Here is a 22680-nt window from a genome sequence, read left to right on the forward strand (position 1 = left end):
CTTATTAAGAGTACATTCTCAGTGTGGTTCTTCGGTTAGTTTTGAGACAAGTATTAACCCTGAGTCTACTCTTCGATTTACTTAATTTTTATTGAAGGCATTTATTTATTCCTTTGAACGTCATGTTGTATGATGATTGTGTATTTTTGTACTTGAACTAAATAGTAAATAATCCTTGTTGAAGGAAAAATTGTGTGTTTGATTATATTCACTGCTTTATTAAAAGTCAAAGAAGACTGATTTGTAAAACATTTGATTCCCTTTAGTAGCAGCTACGATACAGTAGGTGGCAATGTTGGAACTAACATAAATCTTGTGTGTTGAAACCTTTATTTTGGAAAAATATCGAGAAAGTAGCCGACAACCTTTTGTTTCCGGAACAAAAACAAACGAAATAGAGATGTGTTCGAAGCATACCGCCTATCTATGGTGTGACGTCTCAGGACATTAACTGAACACATTGCAAATTAGCTAGTAGGACTATAATACAATTGTTTTACATATAAATAGTACCAATCCAAGGAAGGGCATGTCCAATACCGTTGTCTTTCATGCTCAGCTAGCCTCCATCATTGAGGTTTTGGCGAATGCAGCCGTTGCCGAAATCTGCAAACTTGTAGATGACGGCCATGCTGCCTTACGGTTGGAAATTTCCCATAGCCAGAAAGAAATCGATAACCTGCGGAGGAAGCTGCTTTTGACAAAATTCCATAATTCTCGGCGGAGCGCAGAGAGATTTGGAGCCCTGCGACGCACAGTTCACAGGCGAGTGGACACGGATCATGTTGCCCGGGAGAGAGAGAGCTTCGTAGAAAAGGCAAAAAGCAGACTTGGATATTGTAGGTTTTTTTAAACCTTATTTCTACACATTAAAAATGATGTGTAATGTAACGTTTATGAAGGGTTCTCTTTTCTGGTGCAGTGGAAAATCGTTTTGCCTATAGTGAAGGGGGCAAATGTATGCAGGATGTCACCAACCGGAGAGACGCAGGACGCACAGCGACAGACCAGGATGGGGCCATGCAGGTCAATTGTCATAGACACGGTCAAATTGATTATTTATGTTCTCATATTTCAAATGTTGGTGGGGATATATTTCTAATAAATCATTTTCTGCTGAATACAAAAACACAGATGGCAGATATGCAAGAGGCACCTCTTATCAAAATGGAAAATCTTGACACCAGCATAACGGAAGGTATTATGCAACTTATCATGTCTATGCAATTTACACTTTATGTTGAGTAAAGCCTTCAATGTTTATTGCCATATTTGATTTACTTCTTAGTCATTACCCATAACTAATAAATAAGGCAAAGAAGAAGCAGTCTCCACTACAGGAAGCTGATGTTGTGCTTTACATTGACCCATTTCAGAGATTGTCCAACCGGTCAGTGAGAGCAGTGAGAAGATCATTGTAGCAGAACCAGGTTCTTCATCATCTACTGAAACCACAGACCTTCTGGACCAGCAGGGCAACAGACACAGAGCTCCAGACACCTCACTCAATATAGAACCTGAAAACCAGACCTTCCAGCATCCAGCGTCACAATACAACAGAGCAAGACAGGACCATCAGGTTGCTGAGGGTGTGACCTGGGAAACTGACCATCAACCCATAGAATACAGCCTGTCCCAATGGACAGAGAACCAAGAGACTGACAACCAAACTGTGAATGCTCCTCACAATGCCTGGCCAGACTTCAAGAGGCTGTCTGGACATCCAGAGAGGAGAGGGGTGTCTGGTAACTCTGGGGTCTGCATGTCTGCTTCAGGCTCTCTGGACTGGGTGTCTGATGTGGTGATGGTGGACTCAGTTCCCATTAAAGTGGAGGCAGATATGAGTTCAGAATGGAGCATAACTGGCCAAGAGGTGACATCTGGAGAGGTCTGTTCAGACGGCAGGCAGCTTGTGGACAACAGAGGAAGAGGAGGAATGGAGTCTGGACAGACAAAGTGTCCCCCTGACACTCAACATGCAGAGCAAGGGACAACTGTAGGACCAAGGTCCAAGTTTCCAGATTTCAGTGGACTGTCCAACCGAAACAGCTTTTCATCCCCAAGGGTTACTCTCCACCAGGTTCCCCAAAGAGGGAAGCAAGCCCCCTTCCCGAATTTCAACAGAGGCTCCACTTCTTCATCAAAAGGCACAGAAAAGCAGCCGCAACAGCTAACGTCTTGCTCCACCAAGAGGCAGCTCCGGTGCAGCCTCTGTGGAAAGCCCTTCCCTCAGCCGGCATACCTAAGGAGGCACATGCGGGTCCATACGGGGGAGAAACCGTACGGCTGCAGCCACTGCACCAAGCGCTTCTCCCACAGCCACCAGCTGAAGATGCATGAGAGGGTGCACACCGGAGAGAAACCATTTCACTGTGTCTACTGCGGGAAGTCCTTCACCCAGTCCGGCCACATGAAGAGGCATCTCCTTGTCCACACTGGCGGCAGGCCACAGGACATTGTGCTGCCCTGAGTGTTCCAAGGTGAAGTTTCCCTTAGGTACAGATCTAGAATCAGCTTCCTCTTCCTTAATCCTAACCTTAACCATTAGTGAAAAAAATATACTAAACTGACCGAAGATCAGCTTCTAGGGGCAACTTCACACTACTTCACCTGGCATAATGATAAGTAGGGCCAGGAGTTTTCCTCACCATGTGATCAGACCAGGAAAAACTACTCTCTAGTTGTAAGGGGAATGGCTCCACACTACTGGGGTTTTCATATGAACACTGGGTCCATGTGTTTTTAACAGTCTGGATGTTTTCCACATTGAACACTACCCTCTGTGTGTAGGGGTTGTGTTTTCAGTTCAGCTGGCTTGATGCTTGGTCCAGAGTGGACTGATAATCTTCACCTGTCATAAGTTATAGATTTAAAAATCAATGGTGCAGTACTGTAATTTATTTGAATTGTATTTATTATTTATTTGACCAGGTGAGTTGACTGAGAATACATTGTGATTTACAGCAACGTCCTGGGGTAAACTACAATACATAGGCATAGTTAACACACAGAAATACAAGCCAGCAAAGAAAGAAATACAATAAAGATCGATCTCATAAGAATTCCAATTTCCTTTTGCCTCAACAAGATAGATGTACTATTAGACTGATAGGCTACAAGCAAATTATAGAGGTGTGATGGAATTAATATATATTTAGTGTCTGTCCTAATACAATAAAGTAGGCTAATGTAATTGAATAATAATAATTGATTGGATTTATATAGTGCTTTTCTACCAACTGAGGTACTCAAAGTGCTTTAAGGGAGAAACTCCCCTGATCCACCACCAAGGTGATGCACAGCGACCATGTTTGTGCCAGAACGCTTACCAAACAGCAGCTAGTGAGGAGTGATATATGCCAATTGAGGAGATGATTAGGTGGCCATGATGGTATGAGGGCCAGATTAGGAATTTAGCCAGGACACCGGGGTGAACACGCCTACTCTTACGATAAGTGCCATGGGATTTTTAATGACCACAGAGAGTCAGAACACCCGTTTAACATCCCATCCAAAAGAGAGCACCCTTTGTAGGGCAATGTCCCCTCTACTGCCCTGGGGATCTCCTTAGACCAAAGGGGAGTGCTCTCTACTGGCTTTACAATACCACTTCCAGCAGCAACGGATCTCCCATCCAGGGACCATCCCTGCTTAGCTTCAGAGGCAAACCTGCAATGGGATGCTGCTGGTATCAAGCTGAAGGCTTGTATCAAATTGTTGTTTACTGAAACTCCCAAAGTCTTTCCAATCAATGTAATAAATGTTAAACAATAGCTTGCCTTTGTGTGGTCACCTAGATGATAATTGTCAACACTGTTATGATTTGAGACAAGCTTGGGGACTCCTCTTGATAAATCAATCAACGTCAGATTTTAGTTTTCACTGAATGTCCGTTTGGATATTGGTTAGGCTGCAATTAGTCTGGGGACATGTTATCTATAGTTGAGGTGAGTGCTGCTCTGATCATCTTGTCTAGTTAGCTCATTTATTAGAATATTTTGCCAGTAGTTTAACAGGTGGGTTATTTTGCTCTTAACTTAGCATGCAATAGTGTAGCCTAAATCAAGTGTAGAACTATTTTTTTGTTCGATCGCGTATAGGCAACGCTTAAAGCTCGCGCGGAGGTTGTGAAATATGAACACGAGAATCACATTCTTTTGAAAATATAGATTGCAGGTATTTTCTATTGGTATCATGATGAAGATACTTTCAATGTAAGAGCCTACGCGCCTGCTCCCTAACAGAGTGGAGTGAGGGTAGAGATGAAACGTGGAACAAAAAAGCATGGACTTGGGCTGTTTCAAAATACTCCTTTTTTTATATGACAGCGTGACAAGTTGTGTGGGAAAAATATAAATGTAATTCCCCCCCCCCCTGTATTCCAATATATTCTAATTATAAAATATATATGTGTTGACTATGATCGGGTAGGTGGTTCTTGTCTGTTCAATGAACAAAATAATGAACTATTAATTTCATTCATTTGGACGTAACGTAGCCTAATTAAACCCAAAATATGTTATTCTATTTTGGAAATATATTTTTATTAGTCTTATAATGTTTCGTAAGACCTGCCTGAATGCATTAATAATATATTTATTTTTGGTGGTACATATATATATTCAATGGGTTTATTAAAGTAGACGCCCACCCACATCTGTACACCAATACTACCACCCAACAGCGGCATGCACATGGGAGGTATAGAAGGCCTATTCAGGCAAGAATGTGGTAAAAAATAGGCATGTTTGTAAGGGGGTCATATAAAAATGACATCATTTTTTTTTACAGAAAAAAAAAGACCGTAAATCCTATGTGAAAGCAGTATTACATATCTAAACCATTGTTGTTATTGTGTGTGTGGGGGGTACCGTAAATTCTATGTGAAATCCGTATAACATACCTGAACAATTGCTGTTATTGAGTGGTAAAAATACCGTAAATCCTATGTGAAGCAGTATTGCATATCTAAACCATTGTTGTTATTGTGGAGCACTCCTCTACAGTAGGTGGCGGTGTTGTACTTTCAATTGAATTGCACAGTCCAGTTTATGATTACATTACTGTGAAGATGAGGAAAAAACAAATCTCAACAGCTACTTACAAACAAAGCTAGCTAGCGATGTTTAGTTTATGATATGCTTGTATCAATTTTACTAGCTAGATAGATAATTGTGAATTATCATAATATAGAAAAACAAAAATAGTGTTTCATTGAAAAGAAGCCAAAAGCGTCGGGGCACAATGTCGGGTTCCGTTGCCGATTTCCAGGCGCAGATAGCCTCCATCATGGAGGTGCTAGCCAATGCGGCTGTTGCCGAAATCTGCAAAGTTGTTGACGATGGCTATGCGGTTGTACATCTGGAGATGACTCAAAGCCACAAGGAGAACGAATTTCTCCGGAGGAAAATGAAATTGATGGAACTTCAGGTCGCCAGGTTTCGAGCAGAGAGAACAAAGTCTTCAGAGGGGTCCGTCCACAACCGCTTTCATGGAATACGCCTGCTAAACAGACACAACAATCGAGAAACTGCAACGACAGGTTGGTGGTGATGCTGAATTTTACAGTGTGCACATAAATTATGATCGTTTTCAGTTTGACCCCGTCCATCAATGGTGTTTCATAAAGTACAAATCAAGCATAATACTGCTGTGATGTATGCATGTCAATACAGTTAAGGATGTATTATTGACATTAGCCCTATTTGCGTTATGCATACATCCAGGATGTATTCAGTTAGTGGCCAGTTTATTAGGTACATCCATCTAGTACCGGGTCAGACCCCCCTTTGCCTCCAGAACAGCCAGAATTCTCTGGTGCATGGAAACGAACCTCAATTAGTATCAAGGGACCTAACATATGCCAGGAATCATTCCCCACACCATTACACCACCGCCACAAGCATGTACTGTTGACATCAGGCAGGATGGGGCCATAGACTCATGCTGCCTACGCCAAATCCTGCCTTTGCCTCAGAATGACGCAACAGGAACCTGGATTCGTTGGATTAGGCAATGTTTTTCCACTCCTCAATTGTCCAGTGTTGGTGATCGCGTGCCCACTGGAGCCGCTTCTGCTTGTTTTTAGTTGATAGGAGTGGAACCTGGTGTGGTCGTCTGCTGCAATAGCCCATCCGTAACAAGGGCCGATGAATTGTGCGTTCTGAGATGCCGTTCTGTGCCATTATTTGCCTGTTTGTGGCCCGCCTGCTAGCTTGCACGATTCTTGCCATTCTCCTTCTATGTTTTTTATTTCCCGCACCATTGCCGGGAACTTTAGACACTGTCGTGCGCGAAAAGCCCAGGTCCAGCCGCTTCTGAGATACTGGAACCGACGCGCCTTGCACCAACAATCATACCACGCTCAAAGTTGCTTAGGTCACTCGTTTTGCCCATTCTAACATTCAGTCGAACAGTAACTGAATGCCTCGATGCCTGTCTGCCTGCTTTATACAGCAAGTCACAGCCACCTGACTAGCTGTCTGTAGGAGCTAACCATTTTCGTGAACGGAGCGGTGTACATAATAAACTAGTCACTGAGTGTATATTGTACTGTCACCATAGCTAGTATCCTTCTAGCTCTATACACACATTACACACGGACATGAACGTATTATGCTTGATTTGTTCTTTGTAAAACACCATTGATGGATGGGGTCAAATTAACCTCCCCTTTATTTCCAGGACCTACTTGGCAAAGCAGAAACAGACTTTCCAACAGGAGTTTTGGGAACAGCAGCATACCAAGAGACAGACAGCCCATAGACGTGGACCAAGAGGATGTCTCTCCATCAAAGCATATGGATGCTACAAGTGATGAGGCAAGTTCCAATTTTAACAGCCGATTTTAGACTGTCACAGACTTATGCCTATTTTAGTCTCGCACACCAGAACGTTTTGCCTGGGAATGAGGTCATGTCTGTATAGATGTGTATGCCAGCACATTATAACACAATAACAACAAGGCAACTACTATGAATTTCACTAAATCCCATGTCATGTCCACATCTCCATTCAGTAGATAGTGTATGCTCTGTCTCACTCATCTCTCCCACTTAACCCCATCAGCAGTCAGCAGAGACAGAGGAAGGGGAACCAGACCTGCTGATCATCAAGGTGGAGGGAGAAGCAGATGACCAGGACTCTAGGATCAGCCACCCAGCCAGAACAGTGGAGGGCAGCAGAGAACTAACCACCCAACTGGCTGCAGCCACCACAGAGGACCCCGCCTTCCAGCCCAGAGGTCCCAGAGGCAACGACTACAACAACACCGCTATGGAGGTCAGTGGATCTGACACCGTCCTCCTCCAATCAGAAACAGGGAATGTGAACCAGGGACCACAGCAGCACACAGGATTTGAACCGAAAGCAGAGAGTCTGGACACAAAGTGTGACATGAACGGGGACCTCAATCTCCTAAGAGATTCTTTAAACCAGGTGTGGAGAGAGGTAGTAGCGACTGATGATGGCGCCTCTGCTGCTCACACTAAAGTTATGGACCTAGGGAGTGGCCCAGTGGGCCCAGAAACACAGAATAGATCGTCCACAGAAATGAGAAGTGTAGGGTTAGAAAACCACAGGTTTTCCCCCAAGTCATTCCATTCTTCATCAGAACATGTGATAGTGATTGACTCTGTATCCAGTGGGCAGCAGGTAGATAGAGGTTTCGAGTGGGGTCAGGTGGGTACAGCTACTACACCACAGGACAATGGGACTGGAAATAAGCAGGTAGTGGGAGTATTTAACAGAAACGCACCAATGAATCACCATGATTCGATGAGAGACAACACAACGCAATTGGTTTCACCCAGCTTCCGGCCCTCAGAGATAAATACAGGCATGCATCTTGGCACAGGAAATGCAGTTGAGGCCAACAAAGATAGTTGGTGTTCGTTGGCGAGCCTCCATAGACACTCTGAAATACCAGGAAGAAGAGCTCAACAACCAGCTCATACCTCACTTCCTGATTGCCATTTTAGACCAAGCGCCACAACTTCCTCCCACTCGAGTAATCTCGCCACAGACGTTAGACCTGGCACCGTAGAACGACCGTATGGTTGCCCGAGCTGCAATAAGAAGTTTGTCCACGAGAGTGACTTGCAGCAGCACGCTGTCATCCACACCAGAAAGCGGCCGTTCGCCTGCACCTTGTGTGAGAAGAGATTTGTGTCCCGCGCCAAGCTCCAAATGCACCTGAATGTCCACACTGGCGAGAAGCCCTTCAGTTGTGCACATTGCGGACGCAGGTTCTCCCACTCCAGCAATCTGAAAAGACATCAGAAGCTTCATCATTGAGAACTGACATTGAAGCAGGAAATTCCTATTGAAAAAAGCTGTTATAGCAATATCATGAGTTCAAACGCCATTGGTTCAGACGTAGTCGTATTTCTGCAGGATGTTTGCTCTGGTCTCATACGTCTACAATACAACGTGGTTCATATTTACATTATCTACAAAGACTGTTACGTTTTCTTGGCTCCATTAAGGCCAACAGCATCACTCACGTTGACTGTTAAGGTTGATCATGGTTCAATATAGCTTCCTCAGACTAAAGTTATAGCAGATGCTGAAATTGTACTGTCCTTTTGTACCAATTTGACCAATGGCTATTGCTGTTTGTTTGTCAATTCCTATAATTCCATCAATAAATCATATTTTTCAAAGAATTCCATGGTGCTTCTTCACTCAGTATAGTTTGACCCTGAATATAGATTGACACTATATAGATTGACCACAGCTAGCACATAACGTTCTGAGAACCATATGCTTCTTTGATGGGAATTTCAGTATTTCAGCATAATGTTTCCTACAAGTTTCCTAAAACGTTCCATAAAAACCACAAGAAAACATTAGTAACGTTCTAAGAATGTTATTTAAAAACATGCATACCTTTCTTAGCATCAGCATAACTCTATCCTCTATTTTGTTAAGTGTGTTCAGGTGTGTTGGCCGCTCCCACTTATTGGCCACAACAGATCTTAATGAGTGCTTGTTTCCTTTGAAAGGGGCCTGTTTGAATAGGCTAAAATTAACAGCTTTGTATAAGTTAAAAAATGAACATGGCGTGTTAGCTCCATCATGGTGGCACAGTGAACTCATTTCATGGATAGAGAACAGAAGATCATAGGTTAGAATCTCACTGATGCCGTGCCATAATAAAAAAGGAACGTTTGCGCATGTGTCCCATCTGTGCTTGGAGTTCAAAACAGTTAACCCAAACTAAGCTAGCAGTGTTATGAAAGTCTTATTGAAACATGTTCTCAGAACGTTATTTAATTACCTTCAAAAAAACTAGAATTTCCGTTCTTAGAACGTTAATAAAACCTCCCAGTAAAACTTTCAGGGAACCATATTAAAACATTTTTAGAATCTCCCAGAACAAGCAAAATGTTCACTGCCATTTTTAGAACGTTTAAAAAACATTAAGTTTTACCAGTCAGGAAACATATGACTTCGTTTCCAGAACCAATGGGAAACCAAAATCTTAGGTTCCTACAATTTCCAAAGCACCAATTGTGCTAGCTGGACCTGATTCATGCAGTCTCCTCTGAACAGTTGATGTTGAGATGTGTCTGTTACTTGAACTATGTGAAGCATTTATTTGGGCTGCAATTTCTGAGGCTGGTAACTCTAACTCTAATGGGGCGCCAGGTAGCCTAGTGGTTAGAGCGTTGGACTTGTAACCGAAAGGTTGCAAGATCGAATACCCGAGCTGACAAGGTAAAAATCTGTCGTTCTACACCTGAACAAGGCAGTTAACCCACTGTTCCTAGGCCGTCATTGAAAATAAGAATTTGTTCTTAACTGACTTACCTAGTTAAATAAAGGTTAAAAATTAAATTATCCCCTACAGCAGAGGTAACTCTGGGTCTTCCTTTCCTGTGGCGGTCATCATGAGATCCAGTTTCATCATAGTGCTTGATGGTTTTTGCGACTGCACAGAAATTAAAAAAGTTATTGAAATGTTCCACAAATGTACTTTTAACAAGGCACACCTGTTTATTGAAATGCATTTCAGGTGACTACCTCACGAAGCTGGTTGAGAGAATGCCAAGAGTGTGCAAAGCTGTCATCAAGGCAAAGGGTGGCTACTTTGAAGAATCTGAAATATACAATATATTTTGACACTTTTTTGGTTACTACATGATTCCATATGTGTTATTTCATAGTTATGATGTCTTCACTATTATTCTACAATGTAGAAAATAGTAAAAAATTAAGAAAAACCCTTGAATGAGTAGGTGTGTCCAAACGTTTGACTGGTTCTGTATATATACTCAATATAGATTGATCCTAAATATATTGGTCCTAAATATACGGTATATGGACCCTAAATATAGATTGACCCTATATAGATTGACCCTAAATATATATTGCCACTATATAGATTGGCCCTAAATATAGACTGGCCCTAAATATAGAGTATATTGACCATAAATATAGGTTGACCCTATATAGCCATCAAACTCAACTCTGAACCTGGAAGCCAGTTCCACTGCGTTTTTTCATTGTTCCCCTGTATTCATGGACTGATTTAGACCTGGGACACCAGGTGGGTGAAATTAATTATCAGGTAGAACAGAAAACCAGCAGGCTCCGGTCCTCATAGGGTAAGATTTGAATACCCCTGCTATATAGATTGACCCTAAATATACAGGTAACTACCAAAATAATGAAAACAAATTAGGGATACAAAGTATATTGAAAGTAGGTGCTTCCACACAGGTGTGGTTCCTGAGTTAATTAATCAATTATTATCCCATCATGCTTAGGGTCATGAATAAAAATGCTGGGTAGGCCATTATTTTGGCTACAAAGGCTATTGATGACAATTCCCCCATCCATAGGGCACCAGTGGTGATTGAATGGTTTAATGGGCATGAAAACGATGTCAACCATATGCCATGACCGTCTTAGTCACCAGATCTCAATCCAATTGAACACTTTTTGTGTTTTCCACCACCATCAACAAAGCACAAAATTATGGAATTTCTCATGGAAGAATGGTGTCACATCCCTCTAATAGAGTTCCAGACACTTGTAGAATCTATGCCAAGGTGCATTGAAGCAGTTCTGGCTCGTGGTGGCCCAACACCCTATTAAATCACTTTGTTGGTGTTTCTTTTATTTTGGTAGGTATCTGTATCTTCTCACCTTGCTGACAAATTAAATCAGGCAGGAAAGGTCATTTTCCTTTCAAAAGTACAGGGAATTATCGATCAATCAAATGTACTTATAAAGCCCTTTTTACATCAGCAGATGTCACAAAGTGCTTATATAGAAACCCAGCCTAAAACCCCAACGAGCAAGCAATGTAGATGAAGAAGCACGGTGGCTAGGAAAACTGGGTGGCCAGTCCTCTTCTTGCTGTGCCCGGTGGAGATTATAAGAGTATATGGCCATTAAGGCCAGATTGTTCTTAAAGATGTTCAAATGTTCATAGATGACCAGCAGGGTCAAATAATAATTACAGTGTCTATAGAGGTTGCAACAGGTCAGCACCTCAGGAGTAAATGTCAGTTAGCTTTTCATAGCAAAGTATTCAAAGGTAGAGACAGACAGCAGGTGCGGTAGAGAAAGGTTTTGACGAGAGAGAAACTTCCGATTTTCTGTGTCAATGAGTTAAGTCAGTAAATGAACAACTTAATTCAAGCCATTGAATCAATACTATAGCCTAGTAATAGCTGAGTTATAATAGATGTGTTTGTTTGAGAGCTTTGTAGAGCTCATGCCCGTCAATTGAATTCCTTCCGCCTCTTTTTTAGGCCAAATCTACTGTGGAAGAGGGAGATGGGGAGGAGGAATAGAGTCTGGATAGACAGATAAGTGTCCAGCTGACACTCAAAATGCAGAGCAAGGGAGAACTGTAGGATCGAGGTCCAAGTCGCCCGATTTCAACAGACTGTCCACCCGAAACAGCTTTTCTTCCCAAGTGTTACTTTCCACCAGGTTCCCCAAAGAGGGAAGCAAGCCCCGTTCCCGAATATCAACAGTGGCTCTACTACTTCATCGAAATGCATGGAAAAGCAGCCACAACAGCTAACGCCTTGCTCGGGCAAGAGGAAGCTCCGGTGCAGCCTCTGCGGAATGCCCGTCCCCCAGTAAGCGTACATCCGGAGGCACATGCGGGGAGAAACCGTACGGCTGCAGCCACTGCACCAAGCACTTCTCCCACAGCCACCAGCTGAAGATGCATGAGAGGGTGCACACCGGAGAGAAACCATTTCATTGCATCTACTGCGGGAAGTGCTTCACCCAGTCCGGCCACATGAAGAGGCATCTCCTCGTCCACACTGGCGGCAGGCCACAGGACGTGGGGCTGCTCGGAGTGTTCCAGGGTGAAGTTTCCCCTAGGTACAGATCTAGGATCAGCTTCCTCTCCCACAATCCTAACCTTAACAATTAGTGGGGAAAAATGCTAAACTGACACAAGATCAGCGTCTCGGGACAACTTCATACTACTCCACCAGGTGTAATGATGGTCAGGGCCAGGAGTTTTTCCTCACCACATGACCAGAGCAGGGGAAAACTCCTGGCCCTAGTTGTAAGGGCTCCACACTACTGGGGGTTTCATGTGAAAACTTAAATCCATGTGTTTTTAACAGTTTCATTGGTTTCCCCATTGAACGCTACCCGGGGATGTACCAAAGAACAGCAATTAAGAATAGATTTCCATTTGCCTGTCGACAAGATACAGTAGATTGACAATCAGATTGATAGGCTGTAAAGATGTGGATGGAATTCATATCTAGGCTAGTCTGTCATACTGTTGTAAATCGTTTGTTGTTTATTTCTATTAGAAATACCCCAAATAGTGAAATGTTTTATTTTAGAAAAATCATGAAATATTGTTTTCACCAGAGAACATGTTGTTTATTACGTAGGTACAACATTGTCGTGCAGCACTCCTGTACAGTAGGTGGCGGTGTTAAACTTTAATTCCACAGTCCACATATGATCACATTACTGTGACGTGAGGAAATAAAATACAAATCTCACCAGCTAGCTACAAACAAAGCTAGCTGCCAATTGACGTTTAATTTCTGATATGATTATTTGTTTTAATAGATTGGTAGATAACTGTAGAGAATCATAATATATAAAACGCAAATACTGTTACATTGAAAAGGGGCCAAAAGCGTTGGTGGACAATGTCGGGTTCCATGGTCGATTTCCAGGCGCAGATAGCCTCAATCATGGAGGTGCTAGCCAACGCGGCTGTAGCCGAAATCTGCAAAGTTGTTGACGATGGCTATGCGGTTGTACACCTGAAGATGTCCCAAAGCCACAAGGACAACGAATTTCTCCGGAGGAAAATGAAATTGATGGAACTTCAGATCGCGAGGTTTCGAGCGGAGAGAACAAAGTTTTCAGATGGGTCCGTCCACAATCGCTTCCATGGAATACGCCTGCTAAACAGACACAACAATCGAGAGATTGCAACAACAGGTTGGTGATGATGATGAATTTGACAGTGCACATAGCTTACATTACGTTCATCTTCAATTTGACCCCATCCATCAATTGTGTTTTACAAAGTTCAAAGCAAGTATAAAACATCCATGATTTATGTACTGTCAATACAGTTAGGGCCCAGCAGTATTGTTGACATTCCATATATGACACGTCATGCTTACTTTGTACTGTCAACACAGCTAGGATCCTTCTAGCTCTAAAGACACATGACGTACACTACCGTTCAAAAGTTCGTGGTAACTTAGAAATGTCCTTGTTTTTGCATTTATGTTTATGGTTAGGTACACATTGGAGCAACAATACACACCACATTGATTATATGCAACGCAGGACACGCTAGATAAACTAGTAATATCATCAACCATGTGTAGTTAACTAGTGAAATATGATTGATTGATTGTTTTTTATAAGATAAGTTTAATGCTAGCTAGCAACTTACCTTGGCTTACTGCATTTGCGTAACAAGCAGGCTCCTCGTGGAGTTCAATGTAATCAGGTGGTTAGAGCGTTGGACTAGTTAACTGTAAGGTTGCAAGATTGAATCCCCCGAGCTGACAAGGTAAAAATCTGTCGTTCTGCCCCTGAACGAGGCAGTTAACCCACCGTTCCTAGGCCGTCATTGAAAATAAGAATGTGTTCTTAACTGACTTGCCTAGTTAAATAAAGGTGTAAACATATATATAGAAGAAAAAAAACAATCGGCAAAATCGGTGTCCAAAAATACCGATTTCCGATTGTTATGAAAACTTGAAATCGGCCCTAATTAATCGGCCATTTCGATTAATCGGTCGACCTCTAATAGGGAGAGATTGAAACAAATATAGAAATCAGGGCAGGACATTCATTTTAATGACATTAATTCTACCCAGTAGAGTGAGAGGCAAGTCCATCCATATACACAGGTTACCCTCCACCCTTTGCAACAAGCTAGCCAGATTGAGTTTATAGAGGTTCTTCAGGTTACCATCCACCATTATGACCAAATATGTGAAGCCCATAGGAGACCATCTGAAAGGAAACTGATGCTTGATTGTATGGTGGTCAAAGACAGACAACGGTAAGATTTCACTTTTATCAAAATGGACCTTATATCCAGAGAAAGAACCAAAACGCTGTAATGGGATCTGTAAGTGAGAGACGGAATGTTCTGGCTTCGTTAGAAATAAGATAAGGTAATCTGCAAAGAGTGATAACTTATGGGTATGGGGGCCCACCTCAAAGCCATGTATGTCAGGGCACGTTGTAATAGCCTCAGCCAACGATTCGATGGCGAGGGCGAAGAGGTGGGGGCTAATTGGGCAACCTTGTCTGTTCCCCCTATAAAGAGGAGGAAGTAATCCCATTGGTAGCAATCCTAGCTTTAGGAGATTTGTAGAGTGATTTGTATTTATTTACAAACACGGTACCTAAACCAAATTTTTGCAAGACGCGAAAAAGATATGGGCATTCAACCCTATCAAAGGCCTTTTCGGCGTCGAGGGAGACTGCGACACTAAGTATTTTGTTTTTGTTAGCAAGGTGAATTATATCAAAAAAGCTTCTGACATTATTGGAGGACAATCTCTTAATTTTGAAGCCAGTCTGATCTGGGTTGACCAACAGGGGAAGACATGACTCCAGTCTCTTAGTTGGCATTTTGGTGACCAGTTTACAGTCTGTGTTAAGGAGAGAGATTGGTCTATAGGAGGCGCACTTTAGCGGGTTTTTCCCTTTCTTGTGAATTACTGTAATCACTGCTTGAGAGAGAGACTCTGGAAAGCAGTTGTCCTCCCTGTTCTTTTAAGTTCCTCCATAAGGTAGGGGACCAACAGCTCCTTAAATTCTTTATAGAACTCTGGAGGGAAGCCATCCTCCCCAGGAGATTTATTAGAAGGTAAGAATTTAATTGTTGACGCAGAAGGGGATGTGTCTACTTATCAAAATTGCAGTTCCTCTTCCTTTGGAGTTAAAAGAGGACGCAAAAACTTGTCATACCCATTCCCTCTTTAGTTTCTTGTGTTCACTGGCTGTAAGATGTGTTTCTTATAAAAACACAATGTCAGCCTTTAATTTCAGACTATTTTCCTCTTAATCGGGCTGTTAAGACCTTTTATGTTGAATGTGACATATTTTAGTGGATTAAGCATAAATTGGGTTTGAAATATTGGTTAAAGCTGAGCTATAGAGATGAATGAACCATTCAGGCCCAGAAGAAAGGTCTTTGTTTCTGGCCATTTTGAGGCTGTAATCGAACCCACAAATGCTGATGCTCCAGATACTCAACTAGTCTAAAGAATGCCAGTTTTATTGCTGCTTTAATCAGCACAACAGTTTTCAGCTGTGCTAACATACAGTTGAAGTCGGAAGTTTACATACACCTCAGCCAAATACATTTAAACTCAGTTTTTCACAATTCCTGACATTTAATCCTAGTAAAAATTTGACGTCTTAGGTCAGTTAGGATCACCACTTTATTTTAAGAATGTGAAATGTCGGAATAATAGTAGAGACAATGATTTATTTCAGCTTTTCTTTCTTTCATCACATTCCCAGTGGGCCAGAAGTTGACATACACTCAATTAGTATTTGGTAGCATTGCCTTTAAATTGTTTAACTTGGGTCAAACGTTTCGTGTAGCCTTCCACAAGCTTCCCACAATAAGTTGGGTGAATTTTGGCCCATTCCTCCTGACAGAGCTGGTGTAACTGAGTCAGGTTTGTAGGCCTCCTTGCTCGCACACACTTTTTCAGTTCTGCCCACAAATGTTCTATAGGATTGAGGTCAGGGCTTTGTGATGGCCACTCCAATACCTTGACTTTGTTGTCCTTAAGCAATTTTGCCACAACTTTGGAAGTATGTTTGGGGTCATTGTCTATTTGGAAGACCCATTTGCGACCAAGCTTTAACTTCCTGACTGATGTCTTGAGATGTTGCTTCAATATATCCACATAATTTTCTTTCCTCATGATGCCATCTATTTTGTGAAGTGCACCAGTCCGTCCTGCAGCAAAGCACCCCCACAACATGATGCTGCCACCCCCGTGCTTCACGGTTGGGATGGTGTTCATCGGCTTGCAAGCTTCCCCCTTTTTCCTCCAAACAAAGCGATGGTCATTATGGCCAAACAGTTCTATTTTTGTTTCATCAGACCAGAGGACATTTCTCCAAAAAGTACGATCTTTGTCCCCATGTGCAGTTGCAAACCGTAGTCTAGCTTTTTTATGACGGTTTTGGAGCAATGGCTTCTTCCTTGCTGAGCGGCCTTTCAGGTTATGTCGATATAGGACTCGTTTTACTGTGGATATAGATACTTTTGTACCTGTTTCCTCCAGCATCTTCACAAGGTCCTTTGCTGTTGTTCTGGGATTGATTTGCACTTTTCGCACCAAAGTACGCTCATCTCTGGGAGACAGAACGCGTCTCCTTCCTGAGCGGTATGACGGCTGCATGGTCACATGGTTAATACTTGCATGCTATTGCTTGTGCAGATGAACGTGGTACCTTCAGGCATTTGGAAGTTGCTCCCAAGGATGAATCAGACTTGTGGAGGTCTACAATTGTTTTTCTGAGGTCTTGGCTGATTTCTTTTGATTTTCTCATCATGTCAAGCAAAGAGGCACTGGGTTTGAAGGTAGGCCTTGAAATATATCCACATTTACACCTCCAATTGACTCAAATTATGTCAATTAGCCTATCAGAAGCTTCTAAAACCATGACATAATTTTCTGGAATTTTCCAAGCTGTTTAAAGGCACAGTCAACTTAGTGTATGTAAACTTCTGACCCACTGGAATTGTGATACAGTGAATTATAAGTGAAATAATCTGTCTGTAAACAATTGTTGGAAAAATGACTTGTATCATGCACAAAGTAGATGTCCTAACCGACTTGCCAAAACTATAGTTTGCAAACAAGAAATTTGTGGAGTGGTTGAAAACGAGTTTTAATGACTCCAACCTAAGTGTATGTAAACTTCCAACTTCAACTGTAATTGAAAAAGGGTTTTCTAATGATAATTTTGCCTTTTAAAATTATAAACTTGGATTAGCTAACACAACGTGCCATTGGAACACAGGAGTGATGGTTGCTGAATATGGGCCTCTGTACGCCTATGTAGATATTCCATAAAAAATCTGCCATTTCCAGCTACAATAGTCATTTCCAACATTAACAATGTCTACACTATATTTCTGATCAATTTGATGTTATTTTAATAGACCAAAAATGTGCTTTTCTTTCAAAAACAAGACATTTCTAAGTGACCCCAAACTTTTGAACGTTAGTGTACGTCATGAAGGTATTATGTTTGCTTTGTTCTTTGTAAAATACCATTGATTGATGGTGTCAAATTAACCTCCCCCTTTATTTCCAGGACCTACTTGGCAAAGCAGAAACAGACTTTCCAACAGGAGTTTTGGGAACAGCAGCATACCAAGAGACAGACAGCCCATAGACGTGGACCAAGAGGATGTCTCTCCATCAAAGCATATGGATACTACAAGTGATGAGGCAAGTTCCAATTTCATGCTGTCACAGAGTTATGTCTGTTTTAGTCTCGGACACCAGACACTTCCGCCTGGGGATGAGGTTATGTCTGTATAGACGTGTATGTCAGCACATTATAACTAGTGATGTAGTGGTAAAAAAAATATGCTTGGTAAACTTTTATTGCCGTACAGAGTGAGTAAAGTAACACTCTCTATACTTTCAATGCATTTTTACACCAAAAGTTTGTAAAAGAATGTGTAAAATACAGAAGGTGGAGTTTACCCTCCACTACAACACAGATTATAACACAATAACAACAAGACAACTACTATGAATTTCACTAAATCCCATGTCATGCCCATATCTCCATTCAGCAGATAGTGTATGCTCTGCCTCACTCACTCATCTCTCCCACTTAACCCCATCAGCAGTCAGCAGAGACAGAGGAAGGGGAACCAGACCTGCTCATCATCAAGGACGAGGGGGAAGCAGATGACCAGGACTCTAGGATCAGCCACCCAGCTAGAACAGTGGAGGGCAGCAGAGAACTAACCACCCAACCGACTACAGACCCTGCCTTCCAGCCCAGAGGCAACAACATCAACACAGCTATGGAGGTCAGTGGATCTGAGGCCGTTCTCCTCCAGTCAGAAACACAGAATGTGAACCAGGGACCCCAGCAACACACAGGATTTGAACCCAGAGCAGAGAGACAGAGTCTGGACACTAAGTGTGACATGAACGGGGACCTCACTCTCCTAAGAGATTCTTTAAACCAGGTGTGGAGAGAGGTAGTAGCGACTGATGGTGGCGCCTCTGCTGCTCACACTAAAGTAATGGACCTAGGGAGTGGCCCAGTGGGCCCAGAAACACAGACTAGCTCTGCCACAGAAATGAGAAGTGTGGAGTTCCATTCCTCATCAGAACATGTGATAGTGATTGACTCTGTATCCAGTGGGCAGCAGGTAGATAGAGATTTTGAGTGGGGTCAGGTGGGTACAGCTACTACACCACATGTCAATGGGACGGGAAATAAGCAGGTAGTGGGAGTGTTTGAAAGCAATGCACCAATGATTCACCCCAAATTGATGAGAGACAACATGACACAATTGGTTTCACCTGGCTTCCGGCCCTCAGAGAAAAATACACGCAGGCCTGGCACAGGAAATGCAGGTGAGGCCAACAAAGCTAGTTGGTTTTTGTTGGCAAGCCTCCAGAGACACTCTGAAATACCAGGAAGAGGAGTTCAACAACCAGCTCATACCTCACTTCCTGACGGCTATTTTAGACCAAGCGCCACAACTTCCTCTCACTCCAGTAATTTCGCCACACACTTTAGACCTGGCACTGTAGAACGACCGTACGGTTGCCCGAGCTGCCATAAGAAGTTTCTCCACGAGAGCGACTTACGGCATCACATGATCATCCACACCAGAAAGCGAGCGTTCGCCTGCACGTTGTGTGAGAAGAGCTTTGTGTCCCCCAGCAAGCTCCAAGTGCACCAGAACGTCCACACTGGAGAGAAGCCCTTCAGTTGTGCACAGTGCGGGCTCAGGTTCTCCCACCCCAGCAATCTGAAAAGACATAAACAGCTTCATCATTGAGACTGACACAAATAGGGCGGTGACGGTCAAGGAATTTTGGATGACAGTAATTGGTCAGCCAAATGACTGCGGTCACCGTTATAACCGTTTGAATAGCAAAAGATGCACATTTTGTCCTCTCCTCCACTCTGACTTGTTTTAGCAAGTAGCAACAACGTTTCATCAAGTTGGAGAGTCCATGTTTCAGCAGAAACCATGGAGATCCTACTAAATTACTAGAGGGGCTATGTCATAAACGCTCAGTTCTAGAGTGGGGTGAGAATGGCAGCCATTGTGGTCAGGAAGAAATCCAATTCGGTCTAATTGGAACGGATGGCAGTAGAGGCAGAGGTGATGCATTTCCTGCTTTTACTTATGAATTATAAAAGTAAGGCATGTGATATATCAGAAATATAATGATTGTTAACCTAAAATATTGTCATGTAATTATAAATACAGTTTATACAGGTTTTATACACATTTTCTGTATAAATAGTCTCTAAAATATATATAAACAGACCATAAATGTCTCAATGTTTGTTTTCTTGGAAAGCTGTGAATATTATAATATGATACAATATCAGTACTTGTTGCATTTACAACTTGTATAAGACCTATCAACTGTTTTCAGCCAGTGTATGGCTGTGGATTGACTCCACTGTTTGTATGGAATGTTGGCAAATTGGCAGTTAATTTGAACAATTATTGGAAATCATTCAACTTAAACTCGCTGGCTAGCTAATAAACATACTGTGCAGATAATCTTCAAATGTATTGTTTTACACAATATCTTATCGCACTGGCTGACCATGGTTGACCAGCTCCCTGAACAAAATGGCTGATCTTTTATACTGTTATAAGACCTTTTCATGTCCATTCTTGTATTCTAATTCCTAATTCTATGGCAGAAATGGACTCATCCTCACAAATGCCCGGCCATCCTGTTTTCTGTCAGCTGTTCGATCCACAAAATAATAAAAAATATATTTTGTTTTTAAATGGTTTATTACATTTTCATGACAGTCTTCATCCATAGCCATCGGTTACACGGTTATACCGTAATTGTGCCAGCCCTAGACACAGAAGCAAGCGATTCCTATGTAAAAAAAGCTATGGATTAGCTTCATGTCAGTTAGGTTATAGCAACAAGCTATGAAAGTCCTGCCTACTTCTTGGATCATGTGCCTTGCTGTTTTTGAATGTGATTCAAGAGTATATAATCAAATTCATGAAAACATGGTCTTTTAATCTCTACGGGATCGGTGTCCCTATACCCGGACGGTTGAGCTAACGTGCGCTAATGTGATTAGCATGACAGTTGTAAGTAACAGCGAACTTTCCAGGACATAGACATGTCTTATATGGGCAGAAACCTTAAATTATTGTTAATCTAACTGCACTGTCCAATTTACAGTAGCTATCACAGTGAAAAAAAATACTTAAAAACTTAGCACGGCAACTGGTTTGATACATTCACCTCTGAAGGTAAATAATGTACTTACATTCAGTAATCTTGCTCTGATTTGTCATCCTGAAGGTCCCAGAGATAAAATGTAGCATAGTTTTGTTTGATAAAATAAATGTTTATATTCAAATGTGGGAACTGGGTTCTACAGTTTGAAGCCCTGCTGTCTCTGGCTCCACACCCACCCGGCCATCTAGATGTGTGAAAGTTAGTGTATACGCTAATGATCCATCATGTATGACATGCCTGGTAGTGTGTAAACGTAACATTTTTATTACCATATCATTTTTGTATGTTCTCTATAGTTATGTACTTGAGAATGTATCAATTGACCAATTCGGCATATTTGGGCAGACTTGATACAAAATATTGTCCGGTATTGTAATGCTTCACTGGATCAATCTGAAACTTTGCACACACACTGCTTCAATCTAGGGCCTAAAATGTAAATTGTGCCAAAACTAAAAAATATGCTATTATGGCCTTTCTCTTGCATTTCAAAGATGATGTAACAAATTAATAAATAGAAAACGCAGAAAAGTGTCAACGGCTTTTATTGACAATTACATGAAGTTGATGCAAAGAGTCAATATTTGCAGTGTTGACCCTTCTTTTTCAAGACCTCTGCAATCCACCCTGGCATGCTGTCAATTAACTTCTGGGCCACATCCTGACTGATGGCAGCCCATTCTTGCATAATCAATGCTTGGAGTTTGTCAGAATTTGTGGGTTTTTGTTTGTCCACCCGCCTCTTGAGGATTGACCACAAGTTCTCAATGGGATTAAGGTCTGGGGAGTTTTCTGGCCATGGACCCAAAATATCAATGTTTTGTTCCCCGAGCCACTTAGTTATCACTTTTGCCTTATGGCAAGGTGCTCCATGCTGGAAAAGGCATTGTTCGTCACCAAACTGTTCCTGGATGGTTGGGAGAAGTTGCTCGGAGGATGTGTTGGTACCAGTCTTTATTCATGGCTGTGTTCTTAGGCAAAATTGTTAGTGAGCCCACTCCCTTGGCTGAGAAGCAACCCCACACATGAATGGTCTCGGGATGCTTTACTGTTGGCATGACACAGGACTGATGGTAGCGCTCACCTTGTCTTCTCCGGACGAGCTTTTTCCTGGATGCCTCAAAACAATCAGAAAGGGGATTCATCAGAGAAAATTACTTTACCCCCGTCCTCAGCAGTCCAATCCCTGTACCTTTTGCAGAATATCAGTCTGTTCCTGAAGTTTTTCCTGGAGAGAAGTGGCTTCTTTGCTGCCCTTCTTGACACCAGGCCATCCTCCAAAAGTCTTCACCTCACTATGCGTGCAGATGCACTCACACCTGCCTGCTGCCATTCCTGAGCAAGCTCTGTACTGGTGGTGTCCCGATCCCGCAGCTGAATCAACTTTAGGAGACGGTCCTGGCGCTTGCTGGACTTTCTTGGGCACCCTGAAGCCTTCTTCACAACAATTTAACCGCTCTCCTTGAAGTTCTTGATGATCCGATAAATGGTTGATTTAGGTGCAATCTTACTGGCAGCAATATCCTTGTCTGTGAAGATCTTTTTGTGCAAAGAAATGATTATTGCACGTTTTTCCTTGCAGGCAACCATGGTTGACAGAGGAAGAACAATGATTCCAAGCACCACCCTCATTTTGAAGCTTCCAGTTTGTTATTCAAACTCAATCAGCATGACAGAGTGA

General features: G+C 42.2%; 2 protein-coding genes and 1 long non-coding RNA gene across 8 annotated transcripts in view; 2 read left to right on the plus strand and 1 right to left on the minus strand.

The window, feature by feature from the left end:
* Positions 1-336: 336 nt before the first annotated feature.
* Positions 337-3056, plus strand: LOC139579293 (uncharacterized). Its single transcript, XM_071407847.1, has 4 exons — positions 337-839; positions 923-1026; positions 1135-1198; positions 1377-3056. The coding sequence occupies exons 1-4, from the start codon at positions 530-532 to the stop codon at positions 2468-2470; spliced, it is 1572 nt and encodes a 523-aa protein (XP_071263948.1). The 5' UTR covers positions 337-529; the 3' UTR covers positions 2471-3056.
* A 122-nt stretch (positions 3057-3178) lies between these two features.
* The window catches only part of LOC139579290 (uncharacterized), a 36863-nt gene continuing 17361 nt past the window's right edge, over positions 3179-22680 (plus strand). For 3 of the 5 annotated variants that reach the window (XM_071407836.1, XM_071407840.1, XM_071407837.1), the window contains exons 1-4: positions 3179-5542; positions 6685-6821; positions 7069-7281; positions 18371-18559. In XM_071407836.1, the coding sequence (XP_071263937.1) occupies positions 5245-5542; positions 6685-6821; positions 7069-7281; positions 18371-18559 (837 nt within the window). In that variant the 5' untranslated portion in view covers positions 3179-5244. Of the gene's footprint in view, positions 5543-6684; positions 6822-7068; positions 7282-13151; positions 13450-17826; positions 17968-18370; positions 18560-22680 lie in introns of those variants that run through there. The other 2 variants (XM_071407841.1, XM_071407839.1) reach the window with 2 other exon arrangements.
* On the minus strand, positions 12852-14123 carry LOC139579296 (uncharacterized). 2 transcript variants are annotated; one of them, XR_011675710.1, is made up of 2 exons: positions 13916-14123; positions 12852-13409 (listed from the first exon to the last, which is right to left on the minus strand). It is a non-coding gene; the product is annotated as an uncharacterized lncRNA (long non-coding RNA). The 2 variants fall into 2 exon arrangements; XR_011675709.1 differs by lacking the exon at positions 13916-14123 and adding an exon at positions 13490-13905.

The sequence above is a fragment of the Salvelinus alpinus genome, chromosome 6 (genome assembly GCF_045679555.1).
Source record: "Salvelinus alpinus chromosome 6, SLU_Salpinus.1, whole genome shotgun sequence".
NCBI lineage: Eukaryota > Metazoa > Chordata > Actinopteri > Salmoniformes > Salmonidae > Salvelinus > Salvelinus alpinus.

Excerpts from the sequence above, each read along its gene's own strand:
- LOC139579293 (XM_071407847.1), top strand. The coding sequence starts at position 530 with ATGTCCAATACCGTTGTCTTTCATGCTCAGCTAGCCTCCATCATTGAG. Across the intron at positions 840-922 it reads AAAAAGCAGACTTGGATATT|TGGAAAATCGTTTTGCCTAT; the intron begins GTAGGTTTTTTT and ends TTTCTGGTGCAG. Across the intron at positions 1,199-1,376 it reads TGACACCAGCATAACGGAAG|AGATTGTCCAACCGGTCAGT; the intron begins GTATTATGCAAC and ends GACCCATTTCAG.